Source organism: Trichoderma evansii (assembly GCF_050947405.1).
Source record: "Trichoderma evansii strain SZMC 28006 chromosome Unknown GGI43scaffold_3, whole genome shotgun sequence".
NCBI classification, from domain to species: Eukaryota; Fungi; Ascomycota; class Sordariomycetes; order Hypocreales; family Hypocreaceae; genus Trichoderma; species Trichoderma evansii.
The window spans coordinates 464,665-487,673 of record NW_028145203.1 but is presented as its reverse complement, the minus strand read 5'-3'; the positions used below and the strand labels follow the sequence as shown (position 1 = coordinate 487,673).

The 23,009-nt window shown below is 51.4% G+C and overlaps 8 protein-coding genes across 8 annotated transcripts; 2 read left to right on the top strand and 6 right to left on the bottom strand.

Annotated features, from left to right (window-relative positions):
* Positions 1-157: 157 nt before the first annotated feature.
* GGI43DRAFT_380248 (type I 3-dehydroquinase-domain-containing protein) lies at positions 158-2,422 on the bottom strand (the record flags this gene model as incomplete). The annotated part of the gene is made up of 1 exon (XM_083202956.1): positions 158-2,422. The coding sequence occupies one exon, from the start codon at positions 2,420-2,422 to the stop codon at positions 158-160; it is 2,265 nt and encodes a 754-aa protein (XP_083063867.1).
* A 3,640-nt stretch (positions 2,423-6,062) lies between these two features.
* GGI43DRAFT_395477 (Glyoxalase/Bleomycin resistance protein/Dihydroxybiphenyl dioxygenase) lies at positions 6,063-7,592 on the bottom strand. The gene is made up of 3 exons (XM_083204873.1): positions 7,327-7,592; positions 6,930-7,246; positions 6,063-6,816 (listed from the first exon to the last, which is right to left on the bottom strand). Exons 1-3 carry the CDS (start codon positions 7,357-7,359, stop codon positions 6,726-6,728), a joined length of 441 nt encoding a protein of 146 aa, XP_083063866.1. The 5' UTR covers positions 7,360-7,592; the 3' UTR covers positions 6,063-6,725.
* Positions 7,593-8,123: 531 nt separating this feature from the next.
* On the top strand, positions 8,124-10,168 carry GGI43DRAFT_237655 (uncharacterized protein). The gene is made up of 4 exons (XM_083200626.1): positions 8,124-8,958; positions 9,021-9,259; positions 9,350-9,698; positions 9,790-10,168. Exons 1-4 carry the CDS (start codon positions 8,353-8,355, stop codon positions 10,093-10,095), a joined length of 1,500 nt encoding a protein of 499 aa, XP_083063865.1. The 5' UTR covers positions 8,124-8,352; the 3' UTR covers positions 10,096-10,168.
* Positions 10,169-10,835: 667 nt separating this feature from the next.
* Positions 10,836-13,055, bottom strand: GGI43DRAFT_380245 (rRNA-processing protein MPP10; the record flags this gene model as incomplete). The annotated part of the gene is made up of 1 exon (XM_083202955.1): positions 10,836-13,055. The coding sequence occupies one exon, from the start codon at positions 13,053-13,055 to the stop codon at positions 10,836-10,838; it is 2,220 nt and encodes a 739-aa protein (XP_083063864.1).
* A 629-nt stretch (positions 13,056-13,684) lies between these two features.
* GGI43DRAFT_420729 (RING finger protein) lies at positions 13,685-15,658 on the bottom strand (the record flags this gene model as incomplete). The annotated part of the gene is made up of 1 exon (XM_083207854.1): positions 13,685-15,658. The coding sequence occupies one exon, from the start codon at positions 15,656-15,658 to the stop codon at positions 13,685-13,687; it is 1,974 nt and encodes a 657-aa protein (XP_083063863.1).
* Positions 15,659-17,017: 1,359 nt separating this feature from the next.
* On the bottom strand, positions 17,018-20,079 carry GGI43DRAFT_380243 (uncharacterized protein; the record flags this gene model as incomplete). Its single annotated transcript, XM_083202954.1, has 3 exons — positions 17,018-18,568; positions 19,672-19,807; positions 20,057-20,079. 3 exons carry the CDS (start codon positions 20,077-20,079, stop codon positions 17,018-17,020), a joined length of 1,710 nt encoding a protein of 569 aa, XP_083063862.1.
* GGI43DRAFT_237600 (uncharacterized protein) lies at positions 19,701-20,734 on the bottom strand. Its single transcript, XM_083200625.1, has 3 exons — positions 20,437-20,734; positions 20,057-20,379; positions 19,701-19,807 (listed from the first exon to the last, which is right to left on the bottom strand). Exons 1-2 carry the CDS (start codon positions 20,593-20,595, stop codon positions 20,104-20,106), a joined length of 435 nt encoding a protein of 144 aa, XP_083063861.1. The 5' UTR covers positions 20,596-20,734; the 3' UTR covers positions 19,701-19,807; positions 20,057-20,103.
* A 776-nt stretch (positions 20,735-21,510) lies between these two features.
* GGI43DRAFT_395465 (glycoside hydrolase superfamily) lies at positions 21,511-23,005 on the top strand. The gene is made up of 2 exons (XM_083204872.1): positions 21,511-22,337; positions 22,402-23,005. Exons 1-2 carry the CDS (start codon positions 21,717-21,719, stop codon positions 22,801-22,803), a joined length of 1,023 nt encoding a protein of 340 aa, XP_083063860.1. The 5' UTR covers positions 21,511-21,716; the 3' UTR covers positions 22,804-23,005.
* The last annotated feature ends 4 nt before the right edge of the window (positions 23,006-23,009 follow it).

The following is a 23,009-nucleotide window of genomic DNA, read 5'->3' as shown; positions in this document are numbered from 1 at the left end:
CGAAAAAGAGTAAAATTACAAGCAAGAAAACAGCTCAGTAGACAAAAATCCCTCTCTTTTATCTGCGCTTGTCCCATCGAAACGAGGACTAGGCCACTTCTCAGTGGGTATTATAATATCGGCCAAATCCTTTCGACAATCGAATCGTTTTAGCTTCTCAGAACAAGTTCCTGCCGCTCGCCAGTCGTACGAAGCTATATGGTACGTTTTGGCCGACGAGCAGCCGCAGGCTTTCGACTGTTGTAAAGGCCGCAACGTCAGCCGCATCGTATGCGGTAAACCCGCTCTGTTCAGCGACTACCACAGGATCATTCTTCTGCTGCGATGCCGCCTCGGCCAAATTCAAAAAGACCTTCTTCGTGTTCGATGACGCTTCGGGATCGGCCTCTCCAAAAACTCGCAGTAACATGCCGACGATGTTGCTCTTGCCTCGGCCAAGCGCTGATATGATGACAAACGGTGCTCGGTTGTCTGCCACAGATCGGGCACGCTGAAGACTTTCCATGCTGATAAATTGTTCGATCGGGGGCGCGTTTCGGGCTAATGCGGATGGCGTCCTGAAGCCGACCGTGTATATCTTTGACATCTTGAGGGCTTTTAACGCAAAAAAGACTGGCGCAGCGTCATCTGCAGTCAATGCTAGCACTACTGCAGTGCGGCCAAAGTAAGCAGAGGGGGCTAAATCACGGGTTAGTGTAGACAAGATGCCTCTCCAACTGGCATTGTCAAAGACTAATGAGGTATTCGAGGCCAAGCTCGGCTGCCCTCCCGGCGGCAGTGCGCCATCAAATTGAGAGGGCGGAGTCGCATTCAATCCTGACGAAGCCGCAGGCCTCACAACAATTGTGTCGATGATGCCAATCCCCTGTGCCGCCTCGGACAAGATAGGTCCTTTGCCGTTCTGCAGCGTCGAAAACCAAGGATTGTGTCTCATGATGGTCTGGTATGACAACCCCGGGTCAAGATATGCACCTCCAAAGTCCCTCTGGTTGCACCATGCTTGGATGCCTGCCGGGTTATTGTGCTGGCGCTCTACAACAGCAAATTGGTGCGGCAGTCCCAGTTCGTTAAAACATTTCTCATAAAAGGGCGCTCGCGGGGCGATATTTCGAGCAGCAGCGCTGCTGATGCCGTAAAAGTACTTCTTTGGGAGCTGACCGAGCAGTGCCAGGGCGCCGTTGATCTCGGCCGTGCTCATCTGGCCAGGAGCCGCGATGATGGGTAGGAGAGGATGCGTGATGGGTGAGAATACCGTGTTCAGCGTTCTTGAAAACTGGCCGATTTGGCCCATGTTGACAGCCGAGAGTGGTGGCGCATCTGGATACTCGGCTTTTATCTTTGAGCGGAAGTACTCAAGCTCAAAGTTCTCGTTGTGGTCGTTAATTATGGCAATCATCTTGACGATATCGGCATACTGCTTGGACTTAACGAAAACGTCCTGTGCATATTGTGACGGCCACTTAAACGTGCCTGAGAAGTCGTGAAATGCAGACATGATGCGAGAGTTGCCCCTCTTTTCGTATAGCTTCTTTCGAATAGCTTCAGGCAGCCACAATTCAACATCGATGTACTCCACGCCCCACTGGACGGCCCGGTAGAGGTATTCATAGTATAAGTCGGGCTTATCCATAGGAAACTTTCCATTCTCTTCTGTACATCTGGTGGTGAAAATGATGGGCAGCTCGGTTCTCTGGCGCAGCAGCATGACCTGTTGTCCAACGTAGCTCAGGCTTGGGATATCAGAAAAGGTACCATCGCCCTTGGTCTCGCGTAGAAGATCCACACGGATCTCAACCGCATCAGCTCCAACGGTGAGAATGTCCAAGTTGGGAAGAGCTGCATGAACGTCTGGAAATGTGGTGGAGATGAAAAATGTCCTCGATTTGGCCATCAGCTGACTGTGCGGGCTAGTCTGGCCCAATGTGAATGAGATGAATCGTGCGAGATCGCGCCTAGAGAAGGGGTTATCGGTATAGAGAAACTCATAATCGCAGTGGATTGAGAGGTGCAAATCGGGAGGCATTCCTAGGTCAACGCAGTGAGCATTAATCGCCACGAGGAGCTGCTGGTCCCTCTCCTCGACGTCTTGTTTGGCGTCCCCAAGAGGCAGACCAATAACAAAGCCCTCATCCTCGCGATCAACATCTTTAAAGTGCTGCTTCAGCTTGACTGGTTTTCCAAGAACCTCTGCGAAAACAGAAACGACGTTCTCCTGCCCCTGCCCATACACAATGACGACTATCCGGGAATCCCCCGTCTGCGGCGCGCCCTTCATCAATCCGCTGTCAATCATTACCGGATCATTGCCGGCGCTGCTGTCAACCTCCATGCTGCCAGAGTCTGAACTTTGGTTGTTGATTCGCTGTGAAGGGACAGATGCTGGCGCAGGCGATGTTACCAGCAATTGCTGGACAGCGGCCATTGTATGAGTTATGCCGGGTTAGCTTGGCCCGAGCGATGAAAACTGACAGATCCCTCGAGCTCCAGGCGGTCGGCCCTTCCGGTAAAATGCAAGACGCTGCCTGCAGAGCGTTTGTTATGTGTCTTTTAGTGGCCCTGGCAAACTCCACGTTACATGTGCCCAGGGGAGTCGGAAAATAGATAGCCCTAGGAGCTTTGAAAAGATGCACTCTCTTCCAATCCCACCGCGCCGATGGCCAAGGGGCTTTGGCTAGTGTTGCGGGTGACGAATGCGCTTCTTAGCTGTGATAGGTACAGCGAGACAGGTAACTGAATCCGCGAGGTCGGCTAAACTCCGAGTTTCAACTAGGCAGCAGCTATTCGCGAAGAACGGCGTCTAGTAGGCTACAAACGAAGGTCTCAGAAGGCCCCTGAAGAAAACGAAACACCAGTTAAGGCAGGTCGCAACAACTGAAGGATTGCGATGCGGGCGGTCTTCGTTTATCGAGAAAACAGTGGCTTATGCAGCTTGCCGCTCCAATAGGCCAGTAGGAGCGCCGACTGGCAACCGATGGGCCGGATAGTCCCCGACAGCTGTGATACGAAAAGAGAGAGAATGATCTTGGAAAATTCTAGCGTCAGTGGCGAGGGTCGGCTCGGGTTTTCCTTCCAGAGATGGCTTGCTGCTGGCGAAGCAGATGGCAGATCGCAGCCCTTAATAAGAGAAGCCCAGAAGATTCGACTCTGTGCAGGTAGTATACGCGGATAGAGGCCAAAATTAAAGAGGATCCCTTTTTTTTGCCTGAAAAGAAGTGTAGGTCCCTGGCACCTCCTTGGACCAAAGACTTACATGAAGCGGAGGCGTTAGTTAATCTTGATCCTTCCTATAGGCCAGAAGCGAGACGGAGCTCGGTGGTGTGCCGCTCGTTGTCGGATGGCCTCTCGGGCAAATAGTCAGTCGCAGTCGTAAGATGTTAATCGGTCCAGAATCTTGGCTCAGCGGTCGGTAGCTTGTGATAAAAGCGAGAGCAGAGCAGTCACCATAATTTCCTCCGAACGTTGTTGCACCCTTCTCTCTTCTTTTTTCCCCCCCTCTTAATTCTCCCTTTCAATTTTTCCCGCGGCAAACTTGGCCTGATCCAAGTTAGTTTTTCACGGGTTGCGCCTTTGATCTGAAGTCGCAAACTCCTTCTGCGAGTCGCTAGACACTAGGTGATCGACGAACAAAGAAAAGGGGAGGCGAAAAATCTAGAGCGGGAAAATAAAGCCCTGGGCAGAGGCAAAGGTCTTTGGTGATGGAAAAGGACGAAGTGGCAGGATGCGCCAAGAACAACGGTTAAGGCGCTTGGCGCTGCTTGGCGACTTTGTGCTATGGCTCGCAAGATATCAGCGGCTCGCAACGCAGCTTTGCAACACGACCGGTGCCGTTTAGACGAGAGGCTGGGCCCAATGCGCCAGGAATCGGCGAGGAGGATTTTGTTGATGTTGAAAAAGAGCCTGTACTTGGCTAGCAGGCCAGCGAAGCGTGGGGTTTTGCGCTCCAGTCATGTTTCCGTCCCAGCGGTCGGTCCCAGCTTTGGTGGGGTGCAACGCAAATCGTCCCTGCCAACCCCAGCGCGGGAGCCGCTGGAGCTTGCGCTGGAGCAGGGTCTGGCTAGCGTGTTGCGCCGTCCGGAGCAGAGCATTTGGGCCTGTACTTTGCGGCTTTAGCGAGGTCAGCCTTGCCGCGGCGATTCGCTATCGACCCACTAACCAGCGCCGTTACAGGGCCTTTCTGCAGCGCCGGAGTGCAGAAATTCTCCCTATTTGCCGGCGCTTTTTGGGTGCTGCAATTCTCCGCCAATCATGGCGCGAACCCCCCGCATGGCTGGCAGAGATTACCCCCCAATGAGACGGGCGTTCTTTAAACTTGCATCACCTACTGTACAGCGCTGGTGCAGTCAATCTCCAGCCTGCGGAAGTACTGGATCCAGCCAAATTTCCCTGCCATGTCCGTATGCAGTCGTACTCCTCCTTGGGGTATAAAATGAGCTATGGAATACTGCTATGGGGCATAGGAAGCACGAAGGATGGAAAGCGTACGATGATGCTGGTGCTATCACCCACGAGTACTAGGTGATATTCCTATTGTGCTATTATCTGATAATTTGTCATTCTTCGTATCCTCTCGTGTCAGCAGGAGATTTGCTTCGAAAAAAGCACGGAGTATACTGCTCTTGGTATTAGTGAACGCCGCCAAAGTCCAGGCCGGAGTAATTCTTGACCACGTATCAAGTCCCCACGGAGCACTGAGAAGCCTATACAGATACGACTGATTGAACAGCTTATCCTGCGAATACTACCAGTACTATACTGCTAGCATGTAATGCCTTTCGCGGAGTACCGCCCTCCCTTATCCCCTAAGCCTTCCCCGTCTGTTTTGCGGGCAAACTCCGTCAGGAGAATACAAGTCCTTCCTATCACGTCTGGTGGAAAAGCGATGATGCCAGGGCCTGTGCTTCAGACGCTGACCAGTACTGCAATTTTTGCAACACTAGCGTCGACTTAATTCTTTTTGGTAAATCTCATCTCAGCTAATCTGCCAATGGCCACATACGATCCCCTGTTTGTTCTGTAAGATGCTATATACCTGTCAGCACGATACCCGTATATCGGAAAACCGACTAGCCAATTTTACGACTAATCTGTAGCAATATCAGACACTATACGGAGTACAGCTGCTAGAAAGCACTGGCCTCGAGTGTACTACATAGTATTAGGCAAGAATTCAAGCCATCGAATTTGGGCAATGCTCAAAACACCACATCGCGTGTCATAGTAGTAGGAATATCACATTTGCCCCTCTCACCCAGCTAGCAAAATAAGGCCGAACTGGCTCCAGATATCGTGGGGGGAAAGCAGCCTTACGCCCGGTCATAACAAAACCGGAGTATATACATTGGCACTCCAAAGTCCGACTTCTTGTTTGGGGTCAGCAGTGTGTATGGCTTTGCTGTTCAGTCATCAAAGCTGTATTTAGCCCACGTATTATTATAGTATTGACCCCCGCGGAGTATAACTTGACAAATGATCGGGGATCGATTGCGCACGGATGCACCAGGTCACGGGCGTAAAAGATTCAGTTCCTTAAGAAAGCAGTATCTGATGTTGGCATGGGCTTCTTGACCGATTAGGTAGTGTAGCATTTCCTTCTTTCGAACATGAAGCAACCGCTGGTTTAGTGAACAGCCAAACCTTTATCCTCCTTGCGGGGGCTTCTGATATGCGATGGATAATACATGATACCTCGTACGGATACATGATGTGTATAATGAACACGTTCGCCTATTTCGTTATCGTGTAGGCGTTCCAAACATGATGAGGCTAGAATAAAATTCCACGAATAGGCAGCCGGCGTCCGAGCAGTCCAGTATCGCAAGAACTCACAGATAGCGCTCCAAGATAGGGAATCCTCATACCGAAATAGCACAAGCTATCATGTAATGGTTTATCGATATTATCGTATTCTTGACCGTGGCTTGGTCAGCAGAGGCTTCGCCCGCTTTCAAACTTTATCAGATATAATCTAGTCGGCACTTGCGAAGAGCGCACCATTTTAAGCATACCTCTTATGCAGATGAAATGTCAATATCTAACGAGTAACTACTTAATCTTGACCCAATGTTACAACCTGCCGGAAGCAGCAGTTTGCGGCGAACGCATGTACACATGTAGTTTCCAGACTACTATAGTACGGCTCGGCAACGGTCCGCAGTGCCGTATGAGGCTTCTCCGGCAGCCGCTTCTAGCATCGGTATTTCTTAATTCTTCCACTAAAAGTACATGTACTTACAGTATAGATGCAACGTGGGATAAAGTTGGCAGGCATCCGGCCCTGGAGAAACTGAGTCCTTAAAGGATACGGCCGCTGTCAAGCTGCAGACCGAAGATTCCACTTTCTCATATCCGCCCCCTGCTTTTCCCGGCCATCTCAACGATATTCGGAATCCGGCAAAGCAGTAATAAAAGCACCGTCGCCTAACAAGTACACGGGTAGCACAGACCCCCGGTCAGTATGAGCCGCGGTATAGCAAATACCAAGTGTACGGAGAGTTTACTCTGTATGTTCGAACACGTATGCTCGGACAAGCTTGAGAAACGTGAATAGAGCCGGAATATCTTTCAACAGAAGGCTCTTGTCATTAATTTATTTTGATAAGCAAACAAAAAACGCACGATATTTCTTCCGTCGAATTACTACCAGCAGCGGCAATCCACCGACAGACTAGTTGCATGAACTATGTACTAGTCGTTAGCTGAAGACAATGGATTGTCATTTATCCGAGTCAGATTTTGGACCAAATTCCGATCAAGTTGCCCTCAGTATCGATGAATCGAGCGTAATGCCCCATGTCCCCGCCAATCTCCGTCTTATGCCTGGAAAACTGTCAGTAGGCTCTTTTGATTTCGTCCATCTCCTCGCTCCCATCTCTTCTTTCTTTGCAAGAAGAAATAGAATAAGGTACAAGAAAGAGAACTAGTCAACGTACAGGTGCTTCTTGCCACCGAGTCTTTCAACCTCTTCGAGTGTGTCCTTGCAGTTCTTGACGCAGAAGCTCGGGTGAACGGAAATGGCATCTGCAGAGCCCATTGATTGGTTGATGACGTGGAATCCATCTTCCATCACGCAAAATGCGCCATGCAACGTTTTTCCACGATTAAAGAAGTAGAGCTCCTTAACGCCGGGCCGGTCGTTGGGCACGCCCTCGGGGCTGATCTCCCAGCTAAAGATCTCGGCGTAAAAGGCCTTGGCCCTGTCGATGTTTACAACGGGGACGGTGAGCCAGCACAACTGACCGTAACATTCCTATTGTAGCTTGGGTAAGTTTCAGGAACATGGTAGTAATAATATTTCGATAGGCCAGAATATTGACGGTTTATGGTTACCTCTGTGGGCACCTCAGTGTTATCAGACGACATGACTTTGAATGTTGGCGATAGACAAGAGCTAGTACTACGTTTATACGGCCAGGATTGTGGAAGCAAGATTTATAGATGTTCCAGAGGTGAACAAGTTATAGTTTAACGTAGGTTAATGGCTGGGTTTACGTGATATTTATAAGAGGGCATATCAATGCCTCTTTGGAAGCTGGGCTGCATGACAGCGATGAGCGCATGCTTCAGCAATGGCTTCACAGGTGGCGCAAAAAAATGACACAAGAACCTAAACTTTCATGATGAAGTGTGAAAATGAACTGCCTGTTTCTATGGACCAAGTTCACGGTTTGTAACTACTTTTAGCTCGTCGGTGCACCGCTTCTTGTCTACTGTCTGCGCTAAGGCTGAATGGAGTGCTTTGTAGGTGGCTGCTTCAAACCAGCTGTCACTGGCATAGGCTCCCTTCGCTCGAACTGGACCAAACTGAAACCCAACCCAAGACCCGAGAATAACTAAACTCGTCAAGCTATTTGTCATGGGCGCTGTATCAACTTGTCAAAAGGCAGCTAATCAACTGATGGCCGAAAGTGTAAATTGATGGACAGTCTATAGGGTAGCAAGGTGAACAAGTAAGAGGCGCTGATCAAAGCTGGAGAAGCTCTGAAATCGACTCTTCTTCCCCAGCCCCACTCAGCCACACCGCGTGCAAAGTGCCGACCCCACTAAATGTGTCTCGGCCAATTAGACGCGAGAGAGCTGAACGCACGTCACGACTGCAGCAAGCCTTCCAATCGGTCTAAAGATCAGCTGTTTGCGCTCGACTACAGCTTCTTTTCTGCTTTTGCAATTCGCATTCCATCTCTCTGACTTCGAAATCGGGGTCGCACATCATCAATTCATCGCGGTCGAGCTTGTCTGATTGAAATTATCGACATTGGAAGAGGAGAACCTGTTTTTTCTTCTCCTACATCTCACTTAGTCGCCTTCTGTCGCGTGTGTCTGTTAGCTACTAAGCTACCAAGCAAGCTCTTCACCATGGCGGAACCCGTTGCCGAGACGCGACCAGCTGAAGAGGCTGCGCCTGTCGCAGAGACAATCGCCGAAGAGACTAGCAAAACTGACGTTGCTGGAGAAGTTGAGGCAGAGACAGAGGCAAACGACGATGCAGCGGCGCCGGGAGAGGCAGAGCTGGAGTCTGAGGTGGACGATGACATCAAGTCTAAAAAGGTCACCCTCGCCGATTTGAGTGCTAAGGGCACCGCGCTCTACGCCCACAAAAAGTACGAAGGCGCTGCCGACATCTTCTCGAGAGCGAGCATCCTCCAGGCGGAAATCAACGGCGAGACCGCACCAGAGAACGCTGAGATCCTGTTCCACTACGGTCGCAGCTTGTTCAAGGTTGGCCAGAGCAAGAGTGACGTTCTTGGAGGCTCTGCTCCTGTCGAGAAGAAGACAAAGGCAAACGGCGGTGCTTCTTCTAAGAAGGCTGCCAAAACCGAAGAGGAAAAGGCAGCCACGGGCCAGTCAGAAGAGGGAAAAGAGGAGAAGGGCGATGAAAAAGGCGATGTTCCCGAGGGAAAGAAGCTCTTCTTCCAGTTCACAGGCGATGAGAACTTTGACGACGAGTCTGACGAAGATGAGGTGGGTAATATGCCAGCTTTTTATGTTCGCTGTCTAATTACCCATCGTTTGAAACAATCTAGGGCCAGGAAGAAGGAGACCAAGACGAAGAAGAAGACGACGACCTTGCCACTGCCTTTGAGATTCTCGATCTCGCTCGAGTCTGCTACCACAAGCAACTGGACACGCTGAGAGAACAAGAAGAGGCAGAGGGCAAGGGCAAAGAAGCCGCCAAGGAAGATTCTTCCGCCGTCAGACACATCAAAGAGCGCCTCGCAGAAACTCACGACTGCCTTGCTGAAATCTCTCTCGAGAACGAGCGGTAAGTTCAATTGATGCCACTTCCTTTTCTTCTCTTCATGCGGCGCCCATAATGAAGCTGGATGTAGCTAATTGGATCGGCCTTGAACAGATACCCCAACGCCATCGAGGACGGCCGTACGTCTCTCAACTACAAGATAGAGCTGTACCCCGAGGAGTCTGAAATCATCGCCGAGGCACATTACAAGCTCTCTCTTGCACTAGAGTTTGCCTCCCTCACCGTTGCGGATGACGAGGGCAAGAACACCAAGCGCGAGGAGATTGACCAGACCCTGCGCGATGAAGCTGTTGCTGAGATGGAGGCTGCCATTAAGAGCTTTAGGCTGAAGATGCAGGCCATCGAGGTCGAAATCGCCAGCTCAGCATCCCCAGAGGATAACGAGCTGTCACGCAAGGCCGTCGAAGAGATGAAGGAAGTTATTGCTGACTTGGAGCAAAGAGTATGTTCTGGATCATTGGAGTGTTCTAGCTTCGATTCCCTATACGCTCAGCAGATTTTACTGTCTTTTCCTTGCTAACATAAAATCACAGCTTGTCGACCTTAAGAAAGACCCTCTTAGCGCTAATGAGCTGCTAAACGAAGGAGTGAACCCTCTGGGCGGCCTTCTCGGTGCTGCCCTTGGTGGATCTGCTGCTGAGGTGCAAGCTCGCGTTGAAGAGGCTACCAAGAACGCCGTGGACCTGTCAAGCCTTGTGCGAAAGAAGAAGCCCAAGGATGATGAGGCTACCACTCCTACAAACGGTGGTGGTAAGCGCAAGGCCGATGAAGAGTCCACCGAGCTTGAATCGAAGAAGGCCAAGGTGGTGGAGGAGCAGCCTGCTGAGGCCGAGAAATAAACCCCTTCTACCCACCACCGAAACGATGAATTCTTTATATTCCCTCTGGTATGAATTCAGAAAAGAAAGAGGATAATACGTTTTGTCTACTCTATATTTGGCCGTATTCACAAATCGCTTTCGTCGGGAAGAGGGATTCTTGGGCGTCAAGGAGTAGACAAGGGGCAACGAGATTGGACGGAGAGAGAGAAGACTTGAATAATGATCCGAAACCGCTTCTGCAGTTTTCGCCATTGGAGCTTATGAGTAGGCGCACACACAAAGGGTAATGAATTGATAGGGCATGGCTGATGACCCCTGTACTTTTTTGTTTTTGGTTGCATAACGAAACTTAATTAACCTATGCGGGCTTGGGGTGTGAACGAACAATGAAGCAAATCTTTTCCCTTACAAGGAGGGAGAAGTCAAAGAAGTCGTTTATAAAATGAATTAAAAAAAGTTTAAAACTCTCATCTGCTAAATGAATGGATGAATGAATGCATGAATGGATTAACGAACAAATGCTCTCAGCCTCTCTTCTTCTTCTCTCTCAGCTATAATCTAAGCCCCCATATAAAACATCCATCAGCCCAATTCATAAACAACCGAAGCAAATGTAAGAACAATTTCAGATTTCAAACCCTCTCTTCCCTTCAAAATGTTTATATATGTACATGTATAGAGATGCAAAAAATTATTCATCTTCCCAAATTCATTCCATCCCCCACCGCTCATTTACACAAAAAATTCATGGCTTTTTATTACAGCTTGAAGCTTCCTCCCGAGGCAATCTTGGCAGTCACCTTCGTCTTCTTGCCCTCCACGTCCGTAATCTCACCCTTGCGGTTAATCACCTTGACGCCACCCTTCTTCAGATCTGCAATCGTCTCGCGCTGCATCTTGGCCTTGGCAGACAGCGGCTTCTTCGCACCGCCGTTGGCCTTTGTAGAAGCAGCAGCATCCGCGCCACCAGCCTTGCGCATACGCTCCTTCTCGCGACGGCGACGGCGCACCTTGTCTTCGCGAGACATCTCCTGGCGTGCGAGGGGCAGGCCGCCGCTGGTGACGATCTCGCCCTGCTCGGCGGTGGCGGCGCCGGCCTTGTAGACCTCCTGAGGAGCCATGCGGCTGCTCTCGCCGGTGATGGCGGAGGCGGTTGTGGGCTGGGCGTCTTCCATGGCGACGGCGGCGACATCGGCAACGACAGAGACAGTGGGCGCGCTGGGCTTGGGTCTGTATTGCCAGCTGCTGAGGGCGTCGAGCTTGCTGGAGAGGTCGCCCCACATTGCCTGAATCTCCTTTTCTTCGCGCTGCAGCTTCTCGTCGGACTGGCTGACGTAGGTATCCGGGTTGGCGTTCTTGACGTGCTCCTCCTCGTACACCTCCGCAAGGCTCTTGGTGGCCTTGCTGTCGTCGAGCTCAATCATGCCACGGCGAGTTCCGTTCGGCACGCCATCGACATCTGGTCGTCGGCGCAATACCTCGTCAAACTGCTGGGCCAAGATTCGTCGCTTGATCATGTCCTCGATGCCTTCTGTGACCTCTGGAGTGATGACAGGAATGGGCTTGCCGACGTGCTCAAATTCGAGATCCTCCTCGAGGAGGGAGTTCATCGGCCGGTCAACAGCAGCGGCTTCACCAGAAAGAGTCCACTCGCGCTTTGCGACGGAGGCAGCCTCCAGTTTGCGAATCTCCTCTGCCAGCTTGGCTTGTCTTCGCTCGTGCGCTGATCGTCGGGACTTGGGATCGCCCGCTGAGACGTCGGACAGGGCATCTTCTGAGTCGTTGTCAGACTCATCATCGAAGAGGTCTCGGCGCACATCAGCCATGGCTCTGTCGACATCTTCATCGGCAGGTTGTGTCGGTTTGAAGGAAACACTCTTCTTTGGCTTGCCAGGTTTGCCCTTCCTGGCGGGTGGCGCAAAGAAATCTTTGTAGAAAACTCCGTTTGCGTTCATATCCATGCCTTCATCGTCCATGGCCTCGTCGTCCATAGCTTCATCTTCGCTATCACCTTCCGGTGCGTCGAGAGCCATATCGCCGAATGTTGGGCCATCCTCGTCGTCATCGTCATCTTCCTCATCTTCGCCCTGTAGTGGGTTTTCGTCATCATCTTCCAAGTTGTGATTAGATGATTTCTTAGACTCAGATTTGGATTGTAATGTTGGATCTGCATCCCAGTCTATATCTTCGTCATCGCTGTTTCGATCGGTATTGGGATCTCCTTTTGCGTCTTGCTCTTCAAAGTATTGTGACTGTCGGTTGAACTCATCGATGTTAAAGAAGCCGTCGTTGAGGCCATCAGGATCTTCGACCAATTCCTGGCCCTCATCCTCATCCTCCTCTTCCTCTTCGTCTTCCTCGCCATCCTCATCTAGCTCGTCGTGGAGACCATTCTCCAACTCTTCTTCAAGATCCTGTTCGAGTTCGTCTTCGTCTTCGAGATCTTCCAATTGATCCTCAGACAATTCTGCGTCGAGATCCTCCTCTGATTCTTCATCTTCTTCGTCCTCTTCTTCGTCATCTACCTCCTCCTCACCCTCAACATCACTCTGCTTTGCGGCCGCCACCTCGCCCTCTTCTTCCAATTCATCCAACAAGCCTCCTGAAAATTTCAGTACACTTCCAATTATTCTCCTCGCTTGTTGCCACACCTGCTCTGTCTCGAATCCATCGACATACACCTTTCGCAGCTTCAGCACATCAATCTCCTCTTTCCTCGGCCACCCTTCTCTTTTCCTCTTTCGGGTCTCTTTCAGTTTAATCTCCTGCTCTTCGCCAACCTCCGTAGCGAATCCTTCCAAGGTGTCTTTCACCACATTCAGTGATCCTGTCGGCAGCGCATCGCTCGGTTGCAAAAATACGTGCCGCTTCTCCGGCCGCAGGCTCTCTAGCAAAGATAGCAGCAGCTTGTTGTTTTCGCTGCCATTGATGCCCGTGGGCGAGATTGACGGTACCGAAGTGAGCGGTAAACCAGTCATTGTGTGCGACGAAGACGTCAGAGCTGGCGATGTGTTGGCTGCCATGCTCTATCGCAAAAGAAAGTTTTTTTTTTTCTTTTTGCCTTTTGATAGTAGAAGCTAGTTGCGATAACGCGCGACGCTGGCTATGGTAGCGGAAAAAAATTTTAGTTGATTGAACAAAAGTTGCTGGCCCCGCAGCCTAATATCTTATCTCGATAAGAGCCGATAAGCAATCAACTAATGATGATGATCCAGCGCCCAGCTTCATCTACGAACTTTTTGAAATCGAAGTTGAGAGCGCACACATTATGTATGAACAAATATGAATGAGAATGTTCTTTTTTAATAATTGGCATTTTGCTTGAAAACAACGCTTGTGTTATGTTACGCAATCCAGCATAGAGAGCGAGAGACCTTACAAGTTACGTGCTAACAACCGAATCTCTTTGTAAATGATTGTCGCTGGTTCTCCATTGCAAGTCCACTTAAAGGCCATCATATATGGGTGGGCACCTAAAGTATTTATATATAACTAACTTTAATCTCATCACTTCCCACTGAGCCCAAAATAACTCCGGCTTAGCTCAAACATGAAATCTCGTGGAGAGACTAAAAAATCATCTTTGGTATCGATTCTATCGATTCTCTTAGATGCCACGCCGCCCACCAGTGCTCATGAGCGTAATCTTCTGCTTCTTCTTCTTCTTACCACCACCACCGCCTCCGCCTCGAGAACTACTACTTTGTCCATTCTCGTCTTTATCGACGGTGTTTAAGGCCTCCATTTGCCTTGCAAGCTCGCCTGGGCTGAGGAATAAATCTTCATCCTTGAGCCACCCATCATCAGCATTGGTTGGTGGATGAATGTCTTCCATTCCAGGAGTCGTCGAGAGTGCGCGAGTGCCCCAGACCGTCTTCTGAGTAGATGGACTGGTTGACATCGAAGCCAGGGTGTCGAACCCTGGTCTTGGTTCTGGAGGTGTCGTACCAGATGGTGCCGCCAAAGGCTGGAATTCTGACATGTCCATGAATGGAGGGGAATCAGGTTCAATAGGCGGGGAATGCGGCCGTCGGGATCCGGTAAGGCTTCGAAGGGCAGCAGCCTCTATTCTCTCGGACTGAAGGCGTTCTCGCTCTTCCTGTGCAGCCTTATCGCGGTTACGATTTCGCCGTTTCTCAATATCTGGCATGAATGACTCTAGCGTTTCAGAAGGGACAATATCTGTCCAGTCGCATTCCAAAAAGCTAATGACGCAGCCATAAGGAAGATGCCCTAGATATTTTGCTCGTTTCCGTAGCGCATCATCGACGACATGGCCGGTCGAGATGTGTTCAACTCTGGGTAGCAATGTGGAAGGGAAGGCTGCGAAAGACCCATATGTGGTCTTCAAAATCCGGATATCCAGAGGAGAAAGATACAGGTGAGGCAAGGCGCTGTAAAAATAAAAGTCGGCCTCTGATGACTGTCTCACTGGATTAGAGAGCGATGCTGTACTTGATCCATTGGCCCCACCAAGGGTCACAATCTTTTCTTTCGCCGCATTGACAGCATTGACGGCTTTTTGAGTCCATTCATTGTCTTGCCCAAACATCGCCTCATCTTCCATGGCTTGTTGGAGCATCGTCTCAATTTCCTCATCATACTGGCTGGCCATATAGTCGCCCGTGCCCTTCATGACACGAGCATAGTCCAAGACGTTGGCAGCGAAATGCCAGGGGATGCTATCGCCTGAGCTGAGCACTTCTGCTCCACTTTCTCGGGGGAGAGCAAGCGTAGAGTCGGCGTTCCTCGCCATAAGCCTCAAGACAACGTCATCCCCGACTCGGGGAAGGGGGCTCTCTTGGCCGGCGTAAAACCGCACCGGTCGCACTTCAGGAAGATAGATGCTATCTTCGCAAATGGGGCATTTCCTCCATTTGGCACCTTTCCCCGGCTTCGCCTCTTCATCGTTTAATACCGAGTTCATGAAGCGAAGCAAGCATGGAAGGCAAAAGATGTGTCCACATTTGGCCATTCGGGGGGCCACTGGTTCCGATAAACAGATAGGACATGAGGCTGCTTGTGACTCAGATGAAGCAATCACCTGCAGGACATTGGACCATTCCAAGAAAGGGTCTGCATCGCCTGCGTTTTTGGAGTAATCTCCCTCCGGAGAGACGACGAAGCGATAGTTGGCGTGGACGTATCTGGATTTATCAACAGCATGGTATCCCGAGCCCGGGCCCCAGGTTGGATTTCGCCGATATGACCTAGGGTTCGAGTGGTGGTGATGACCATGGTCGTGATGATGATGATGATGCAACGGTGCTGAGTAATTCAAAAGATGCGTAATGGATGTCTGTCCACGCCGACTGTTCGGGTTTCTGAGCGCCCGAAGCTCTGCCATGGCGTCGTACTCGTCGACTAGCCTGTCCCCCATGTGGTGCCGGCGCTGAGGTCGATGTTGGTTTCGAGAGCTCTGTCCCTTTCGGGGCGTGGGCTGTGGTAGAGAGCCTCCGGCGGCTGGGTTCGCGCGTCGAGACGTTTCGAAACTCGGTAGGGCTGGTGCTGCTGGGGCGGGTGGAGGATAATTTGACTGGACCTGAAGGGACTTGCCCGCGCTCGGGTTTGAAGGGTTCATGGTGAGAAAGTCGAGCAGGGGATGGATGCAGCCAGGGCCGATGGTTTGCTGATTGACTGCTCAACCGCCCAGGTCATCGGAAGCGGAGGGCGCCAAGTCCAGCATACCCACGAACTGCACGTCGACGTCTGCAGCTCGTCTTGCCGTCGTACTATTCGCAGTAGTTTGGCAAGAGGAGATTGGAGAGAAGCGGGGGGTTACGAATGGTTTGATGAACAAGAGAGGAAAATGAAAGAAAGTGATGCAGAGAAAAGAAAAGAAAAAGATGGCCACTGGAGCTTCTCCAAAAGGGACCCGGTTGGCCCCGGTCTTGGAGGATAGTGTAAGATAGAGAGAGGTTCGGACGACAAATGATGGGCGGGGCTGAAGGCACGGGAATCACGCTGTTTGATCCGCGAGCTCGTAAGGTCCGGCCGGGGGCAAGCCACAGCACGTGATTCAGCAGGTGACTCTATCAGTACCTACTATTCAGCCAAGATGTCGTCACTGTTAGTAATTATGGCCTACTTGAGCACCTGAAAGCCCGTATGCTTAAGGTTAAGGCCTTCAAGGTGCATCTTTGTCTGCTACCAGCCTTTTCTTATGGGTGGAGCTTACAGAGCTTGCCGCAGGCTGTATGCCCTTGTAACAGTACATGCTCTCTCCCTTACAGAAATGGGTAAATATTCCGGGCAATGAGTCACATAAGCATCGAGCCATCCCCGCAGAAGGAACCGGAGAAAGGTCTGGACCAAGCTAGCAATTTTTCTTCACCTAATCGCCATCGGAGCTTCCTACGCAGATGTTAAAGCATTAGGAGGAAAGAGGACCTAGAGAATGAAGAAAAAGTAATGATAGACATTAATCCAGGCAGAAGTATCTACATGGGGGGTTTGCCATCCCATGCCACATGATAAAAGTGAACTAGTAGTAGAAAGTGCCAAGCCTTACGCCATAGCAGCACAAAGAGAGACGCAAGAATAGCTACAAGCTGTCTAAGGCCCATCTCAAATATGCATCTGCCGGTAATAAGATGTGACTGGCCAATTTTCTTTCTCAGAAATCACACATACACAAGGGCACATATAGCATATCCAACAAGAGCAAGCATCAAACGAAAGAGCCAGTGACACAAAGCAAGACTGAGGGAAACGAGCGCAAGAATGGAAGAGAAAAATAAACGGAATGAATTTAGGTATATGAAATGGTGATCCAGGTATCCGACGTTATTCGAACCAAGTCACACTTCTCTGCCAAAGTGGGGAATCATAGACATATAAACAAAGCCACTCCAGCAGCCAAAGAAAAACTGACACCGTAAAAAACGTAAACCAGGCGTTTCAACATGACGACGCGCGGTCTCATCACCACTCATGACTCTTAGTTTGAGAGCTTGTGTCTGAATCGGCTGAAGAAGGCGCTGAATCGATTCTTTTTCTTCTCAGACACCTTATCGTCGTGAGAGCCGCTCGAGCCGTTGGCCTTGGCGGGCGCCTCAGAGGCGGCCTCGGTGGCGGCCTCGGTGGGAGGGACCTCAGTCTTATCGGTCTCGGTCACAGGAGTATCAACGGCGGGAGCGTCGGTCTTGGCAGCCTCGGAAGCAACCGTTGTATCAATGGCGGGGACTTCAGTAGTCGGTGCTGGTGCCTCGGTCTTGGCCACCTCAGCTTGAGGCTCCTCGACCTTGGGCTCCTCAGTCTTGGCCTCTTCAGCCTTGGCCTCCTCAACCTTGGGCTCTTCAGTCGCCGGAATGTCCTTCTGGGCCTCCTCGATAGGAACCTCAGTCTTGGTCACTTGGACGTTGCTAACCTCAGTGACGGGTTCAGTGACGTGGCTGACGGGGCTGTCAATTGCATGCACGTCGGTGATGGTAGCAGAGGTAACAGGCGCGGCCTCCTCAACCTTGGCTTCTTCGGCCTTGGTCTCGTCAACGGCAGGGACCGGCTTAACTTCCTTCAGCAGCTCAGCCTCAACCTCCTTCTTCTCCTCGACAGCGGTGGTGTTGGCGGCAGCCTCGGGCTCCTTGCCAGCCTCAGTGATCGACTCCTTGACCTCGGCGGGGACCTCGGGAGAGACCTCTTGTGTCTCTTCCTTGGCAGCAGTCTCCTGCTGAGCGGCGACGACAGCGGCGCCAGTGGCAGCGGCGACAGCGGTAGCAGCGGTAGCAGCAGCAATGGTGTCGGTGTTGTCAGATTCCGATTTCTCGGTACCGAGACCAGCAGTGCCCTCAGAGGTGGCGGGAGCTTCAGTGACCTTCTCCTTGAGCTCCTCCTCGACCTGAGCCTTCTCCTCGACCTCATTGGGGTCGGCAGCGGCTTCAGGCTCGACGCCTGCCTTCTCCTGGCTCTCCTTGACGACCTCAGGGACCTTGGCCTCCAGAGGGACCTGGGCAGCCAGGCCGACGGTTGTGGCCTCAGGGTTGACAGTGCTGATGTGGACGTCCTGAGCAGCAACTACGGGAAGGCTGGATTCAGGAATCAGGTTGCTGGTGACAGGAGGCAGCTCGGTAGCGTCGACACCGGGAAGAGCATCGCTCTTCTCATAAGACTCCTTATCCAGCTTGACGTGCTCAGTGGTGCTCTCAATGCCGACGGCAGGAACCTCCTCACCAGGCGCAAGCTTGATGGGGTTGATAGCACCAACGGCAGCAGGCAGAGGGTTGACGCTGACCGGCTTATCCAGCTCAGTGCTGGGGGTAACCGGGAAGCCTCCGGGGACATCAGAGGGGGTGGCGGTTCCCTCAGGCTTCTCAATGGGCTGCTCGCTTGCCATCTTTGCGGTGGTGGACTGAGGAGTAGCGGTGCTGATGAAAGCAGCTGCGGGGTCGGATTTGAGAATGTCCTCGGGTGTGATGAAGTTGTTGACGTTGCCCTCGTGGTCGGCCTCCTTAGGGGAAGACTCGTTTACAGTCCAGTCTCCGTCAACGACGTACTATAGGTGGGAGCGAAAAAGAAGAATATGTCAGCAAAAGATTCAACAGACAGAAAGAGCCTCGTGTCGCTGGAGAGGATGGGTAAGAAATATATATGTACTATGATGCAGTGCGTAACAGGCTGAATCCACTATCTAGGTGCGTGACGTGATATATGCACGACAACAGCCTTAGAAGGGGGTTGGCCAGGCCGGTGCGGGGGCTTTTGGTACGAGGACAAGGGGGCTTGGCTCAATCCCCCAATTAAGCGGCTGCTTAGTGGGAATCATGGTTGAGATCAATTAGGTAGGTAGAATTAAGTAGATTAAGTCCCCTTGATCAGCAGCGGACTTTGGCAGCGCGCCAATCAGGCCAACCGACAAGCTTGGGGAGATCACCACTGTCATTGCGGCTGTGGCGCAAAGCAAGTTCGCTGGTTCTCACCGCTACACCGGGCTCTGGTCGCAGTCGCCGAGCGCTAGGAGTTGCGGAGGGGGAGAGAAGGCTGGGGAGTCGGATGACCAGCGCTGTTATCAGCACCAACACTCCAACCCCGCGAGCCGCTGCGTTGCGCTGCGTCACAGCCCCCCGTCTCGAAGGACTGCGACAGCGCCGTGGGGGGTCCCGGTAACTTGCGCAAACCGCTGCAGAGCCTGCGATAGAGCCGCGACGAGAGCCAGAGCCAGAGCCAGTCCAGCGACAAGCTTCCCATCGCCGGGCCGCCATCAAGGGACGCAATCCGATCCAGCTAGACTCTGCCTGGCTGATCCGTCCCCAATGGTTCGCGCCGCGGCTGGAATGGCATCTTGCGAGATCGTGTGCGTAGACGGCAGCGTGCGGCTTGATTGGGTGGGCGTCTACTGCGGCATTGAGAACAAGGGAGGCACTAGCCCCCAGTGGATCAAATCGAGAGATGGGATGAACGGCGCATTGAAGCTGGAAAACAAGCTCGACGATGGTCGCATATGTAACATGAGATGGGAAAAAAGGGACTGGCATATGTCGTAATGCATAAATCAGGAGAGGGAAAAGGGAAGAATAGCGCAGCAAAAGGTGGCCCAGTGACAGAAAACAGACGAAATCAGGGCAGCAACAGCTACACAAGAACAGTATCTCAACCCACCTTGTAGTATATTTTCTGCGATGCGTCTTTCAGAGTAACAGTCTTCTGGAAGACGTCACCCTCCTTAGGCAATTGCTCGCTCTTCGTCCAGTTGTCGAAAGTGCCTGTGACGAACACTTCTTCGGCGGGATGCTCCCTAGATCAGAAAACAACCCAAACGTCAGCTCAGCTCAGCGTCTCATAGCGTAAATCCATAGCGGCGTCGTCTGTTTCCGCGCCAAGCCGGTGGAGGCTCGACTCTTTTTTCTGATCTCGTGGTCTCGCAAAATGGTAACCATTGGCGCGAGTACCGGAAATTTTTTTTTTTTTTTTTTTTTTTATTTTTGGACGGGGGTACATTGGCGGCGCAAAGGCTCTGTCGCAATAAGGAGAGCGCAAAACTCACCACTTGAATGTGTAACTGCCCATGATCGTGATTAAGAATTAGAGATATTAAAGAGGTCGACGGTGTAGCCGGAGGGAGAGGTAAAATAAGGTGGAGGGGAGATGGGTATCGAAGCAATCGAGGAACAAGAATCGAAGAGACGATGACCACGAGATGATGACGACGAAAAGAAGCTCGAGGGTCGCCACAGCCCGGGATGGAAGAACCAGCGGCGTCAAGGACAGTATGAGTTTGAGGTACGAGGTCTTGCTAGTTTGAAATCGTGCGAAATTAAATGTGGCCGGTGAGCCTTTGGGCGGTGGGGGCTTTATTGCAGCTCTGCTCTGAGACCAGATAAGCGTTGGATAGTACCTCTAATAGCTGGGCCGGGTACTCTGTACCTCTGATTGCGTGCAAGCAACAGGGCGCGGCTGGTGTCCAATGGCCGCTGGCCGCAAACAGCCAGCGGCCTGCGAGACACTGGGACGCGTTTGCTGGAAGCCATCGAGGAGCGCAATCGTGCGATTCTCGCGAGGCTGCACAGCTTGCACCGGCTCCATCCAAGCTGCATGCCTTGGAACAGCGCTGGGGGCCTATCGTGCTCGCTGCAGTGTCCACCGTGGGCGGTCGAGCCCACCAGAGAGGCCACTAGACAGTGCTGAAGGGCCGCTAAGTGCCCCCTGCCTGCTGCAGCGTTGCATCAGCGCCGCATTGCATGGCACTATCTCGCATGCGGCCATGCATAATCAAGGCACGCCAAACAGGGCCACAGATTGGACAGGCCACGGCGATGAATTTTTTTTCCTTCTATTGTTCGCCTCTCTCGCCTTGCTGGGGTTCTATTCGCTTCTGAGCGCCAGGGATTGATACATAAGCTGGTCCGGTGCCTGCCGAAGCAAGGGGCAACAGTACACCGATTCCCGGCCAATGCTGAGATATCGACAGATGGACAGGGCTTGCAGGTAGCGAGTACAAATTTCAGACATACAGGTACATATAGACAAATCACATGGAAATTGCTGGGGTTGTTTCACATACACGCGGCCTGGCGGTCGTTTTATCGCCGCTTCTGTCAGAGTATGCATCTTCCTGCAGCATGTACTAGTACCGGCCACCCGCCTTACAAAGCTTTTTCTACACAAACATGAGATGCACTTATTTTTCTATACGCTACGTACCTCGTACTCGGTACAGATGGTCCCTGTTCTCACACAATTGCTGCCAATCTCTATTTTAAGTAGTGGATCTCCTATGACGCTCCTCTTGCTTATTACTGCCTAGCTGGTATTATCTGACAGTGGTCCGCTAAAATTCTGCTGGTGCAATGTTTGAATGCCTAGTTTGCTGTGGCGCTGAGCTACCACTGAACTACAGAACCCTGAGCCACAGCAAGGACTCTTCTAGCCCCTGCTGCGCCGCATCCTCCTTTTCAATAGCCGTCCATCGCGACTGCGACTTGATAGCATGAAGTTGAGAGCCCAGAAGAGTAAAAATATGTAAAATATGTAACTAAGAGATGCGAAGGAGCGGCTGCCTAGTTGACTGCGCCATATAGACGCGGGATCTACTCGGCGGTCTTCTTCGACGGCGGTATATATCATGTAGAAATCAATATCAAGACATTGTCTCGCATTTCATCATCGATTCAGGTCACGACAGATATACAGTAGCTAGAAAAGACATGGGGCTTTCCGGATCTAGCAAAGGCCAGCGCCGGCCATGGACTCGCTGGTATATACTTGCGATTGCGGGCACATTTATCATTGTAGCCATCGGACTCGGGGTCGGTCTGGGCGTCGGCTTGACGCACCGAGGCGGTCACGAGGACCTCAAACGAGACAGCGGCAACTCAACCTCTTCCGGCAGCGGCAGCGGCGGGTATGATCCCAATAACCTTCCAAGCGGTCCCAATCGAACATCTACGTGGCAGCCGAGCGTCAATGCGACATGGCAAATCGTGCTCCAGAGCGCCATCAAGCTCGACAGCAACACCAAGATCCCAAATCCGGACGTCAGCATCTTCGATCTAGACCTCTTTGATAACAACGCAACAATCTTCCAGACGCTGCAGAATGATGGAAAAAAGGTCATCTGCTACTTCAGTGCTGGTTCATATGAAAATTTCCGACCCGACAAAGACCGGTTCAAGGAGTCGGATCTGGGCAAGGAGCTCGACGGATGGCCCGGCGAGCGGTGGTTGAACCTAAGCAGCGCAAATGTTCGCAGCATTATGAGCGATCGTATTAAGCTTGCGTGGTCCAAGGGCTGTGATGCAATTGACCCCGACAACGTCGATGGTTATGTAAGCCGCCTCCTTTATTTTGATGAAGTAAAAAGAATTGAAGCTGACGTGTGAGCATGGATAGCAAAACGATAATGGGCTCAATCTGACCCAACAAGATTCCATAGACTTTCTCAAATTCCTCCATGGCGTGGCTAGTTCATATCACATGGGCATGGGTCTGAAAAACGCCGGCGACATCATTCCGGATGTGCTCGATTTCATCAACTTTTCCGTCAACGAGCAGTGCGCCCAGTACTCCGAATGCGAGACGTTTGAGCCCTTCATCAAGGCCGGCAAGCCCGTCTTCCACATCGAATATCCAGATGGCGCTCCAAACATTAACGCTACACTGGCTGCCGACCTGTGCTCAGATTCGGGCATCGGGGCCGGGTCTGCCAAGTTCAGCACGGTACTGAAGAAGATGAACCTGGATGGGTTTGTGCAGTACTGTAATGGGAAGCAGTACAATACCACGCTGGCATAAGATTGCAAGAGTAGGTATTGAAATCGCAAGTGGCCAATTATGCATATCTGTACATTCTTGGGAGTTGGAGTTTTTATCCATCCGGTGTTTTGCTCTTCGTTATGTTACTATTAGCTGTATCATTCTGTATCATTCTTACTTGGCTGAGATATTATTCAACAATCTCATATTTTATAAACAAATATTACATATTTTTATTCTGCTTC

Coding starts and splice junctions, on each gene's coding strand:
- GGI43DRAFT_395477 (XM_083204873.1), bottom strand. CDS start 7,359: ATGTCGTCTGATAACACTGAGGTGCCCACAGAG. Junction 7,247..7,326: donor ACACTGAGGTGCCCACAGAG/GTAACCATAAAC, acceptor AAGCTACAATAG/GAATGTTACGGTCAGTTGTG. Junction 6,817..6,929: donor CTCGGTGGCAAGAAGCACCT/GTACGTTGACTA, acceptor ACAGTTTTCCAG/GCATAAGACGGAGATTGGCG.
- GGI43DRAFT_395465 (XM_083204872.1), top strand. CDS start 21,717: ATGGGGCTTTCCGGATCTAGCAAAGGCCAGCGCCGGCCATGGACTCGC. Junction 22,338..22,401: donor CCGACAACGTCGATGGTTAT/GTAAGCCGCCTC, acceptor GAGCATGGATAG/CAAAACGATAATGGGCTCAA.
- GGI43DRAFT_237600 (XM_083200625.1), bottom strand. CDS start 20,595: ATGGAGCCGGTGCAAGCTGTGCAGCCTCGCGAGAATCGCACGATTGCG. Junction 20,380..20,436: donor TTGCTTGCACGCAATCAGAG/GTACAGAGTACC, acceptor ATCTGGTCTCAG/AGCAGAGCTGCAATAAAGCC.
- GGI43DRAFT_237655 (XM_083200626.1), top strand. CDS start 8,353: ATGGCGGAACCCGTTGCCGAGACGCGACCAGCTGAAGAGGCTGCGCCT. Junction 9,260..9,349: donor ATCTCTCTCGAGAACGAGCG/GTAAGTTCAATT, acceptor GGCCTTGAACAG/ATACCCCAACGCCATCGAGG. Junction 9,699..9,789: donor TTGCTGACTTGGAGCAAAGA/GTATGTTCTGGA, acceptor ATAAAATCACAG/CTTGTCGACCTTAAGAAAGA.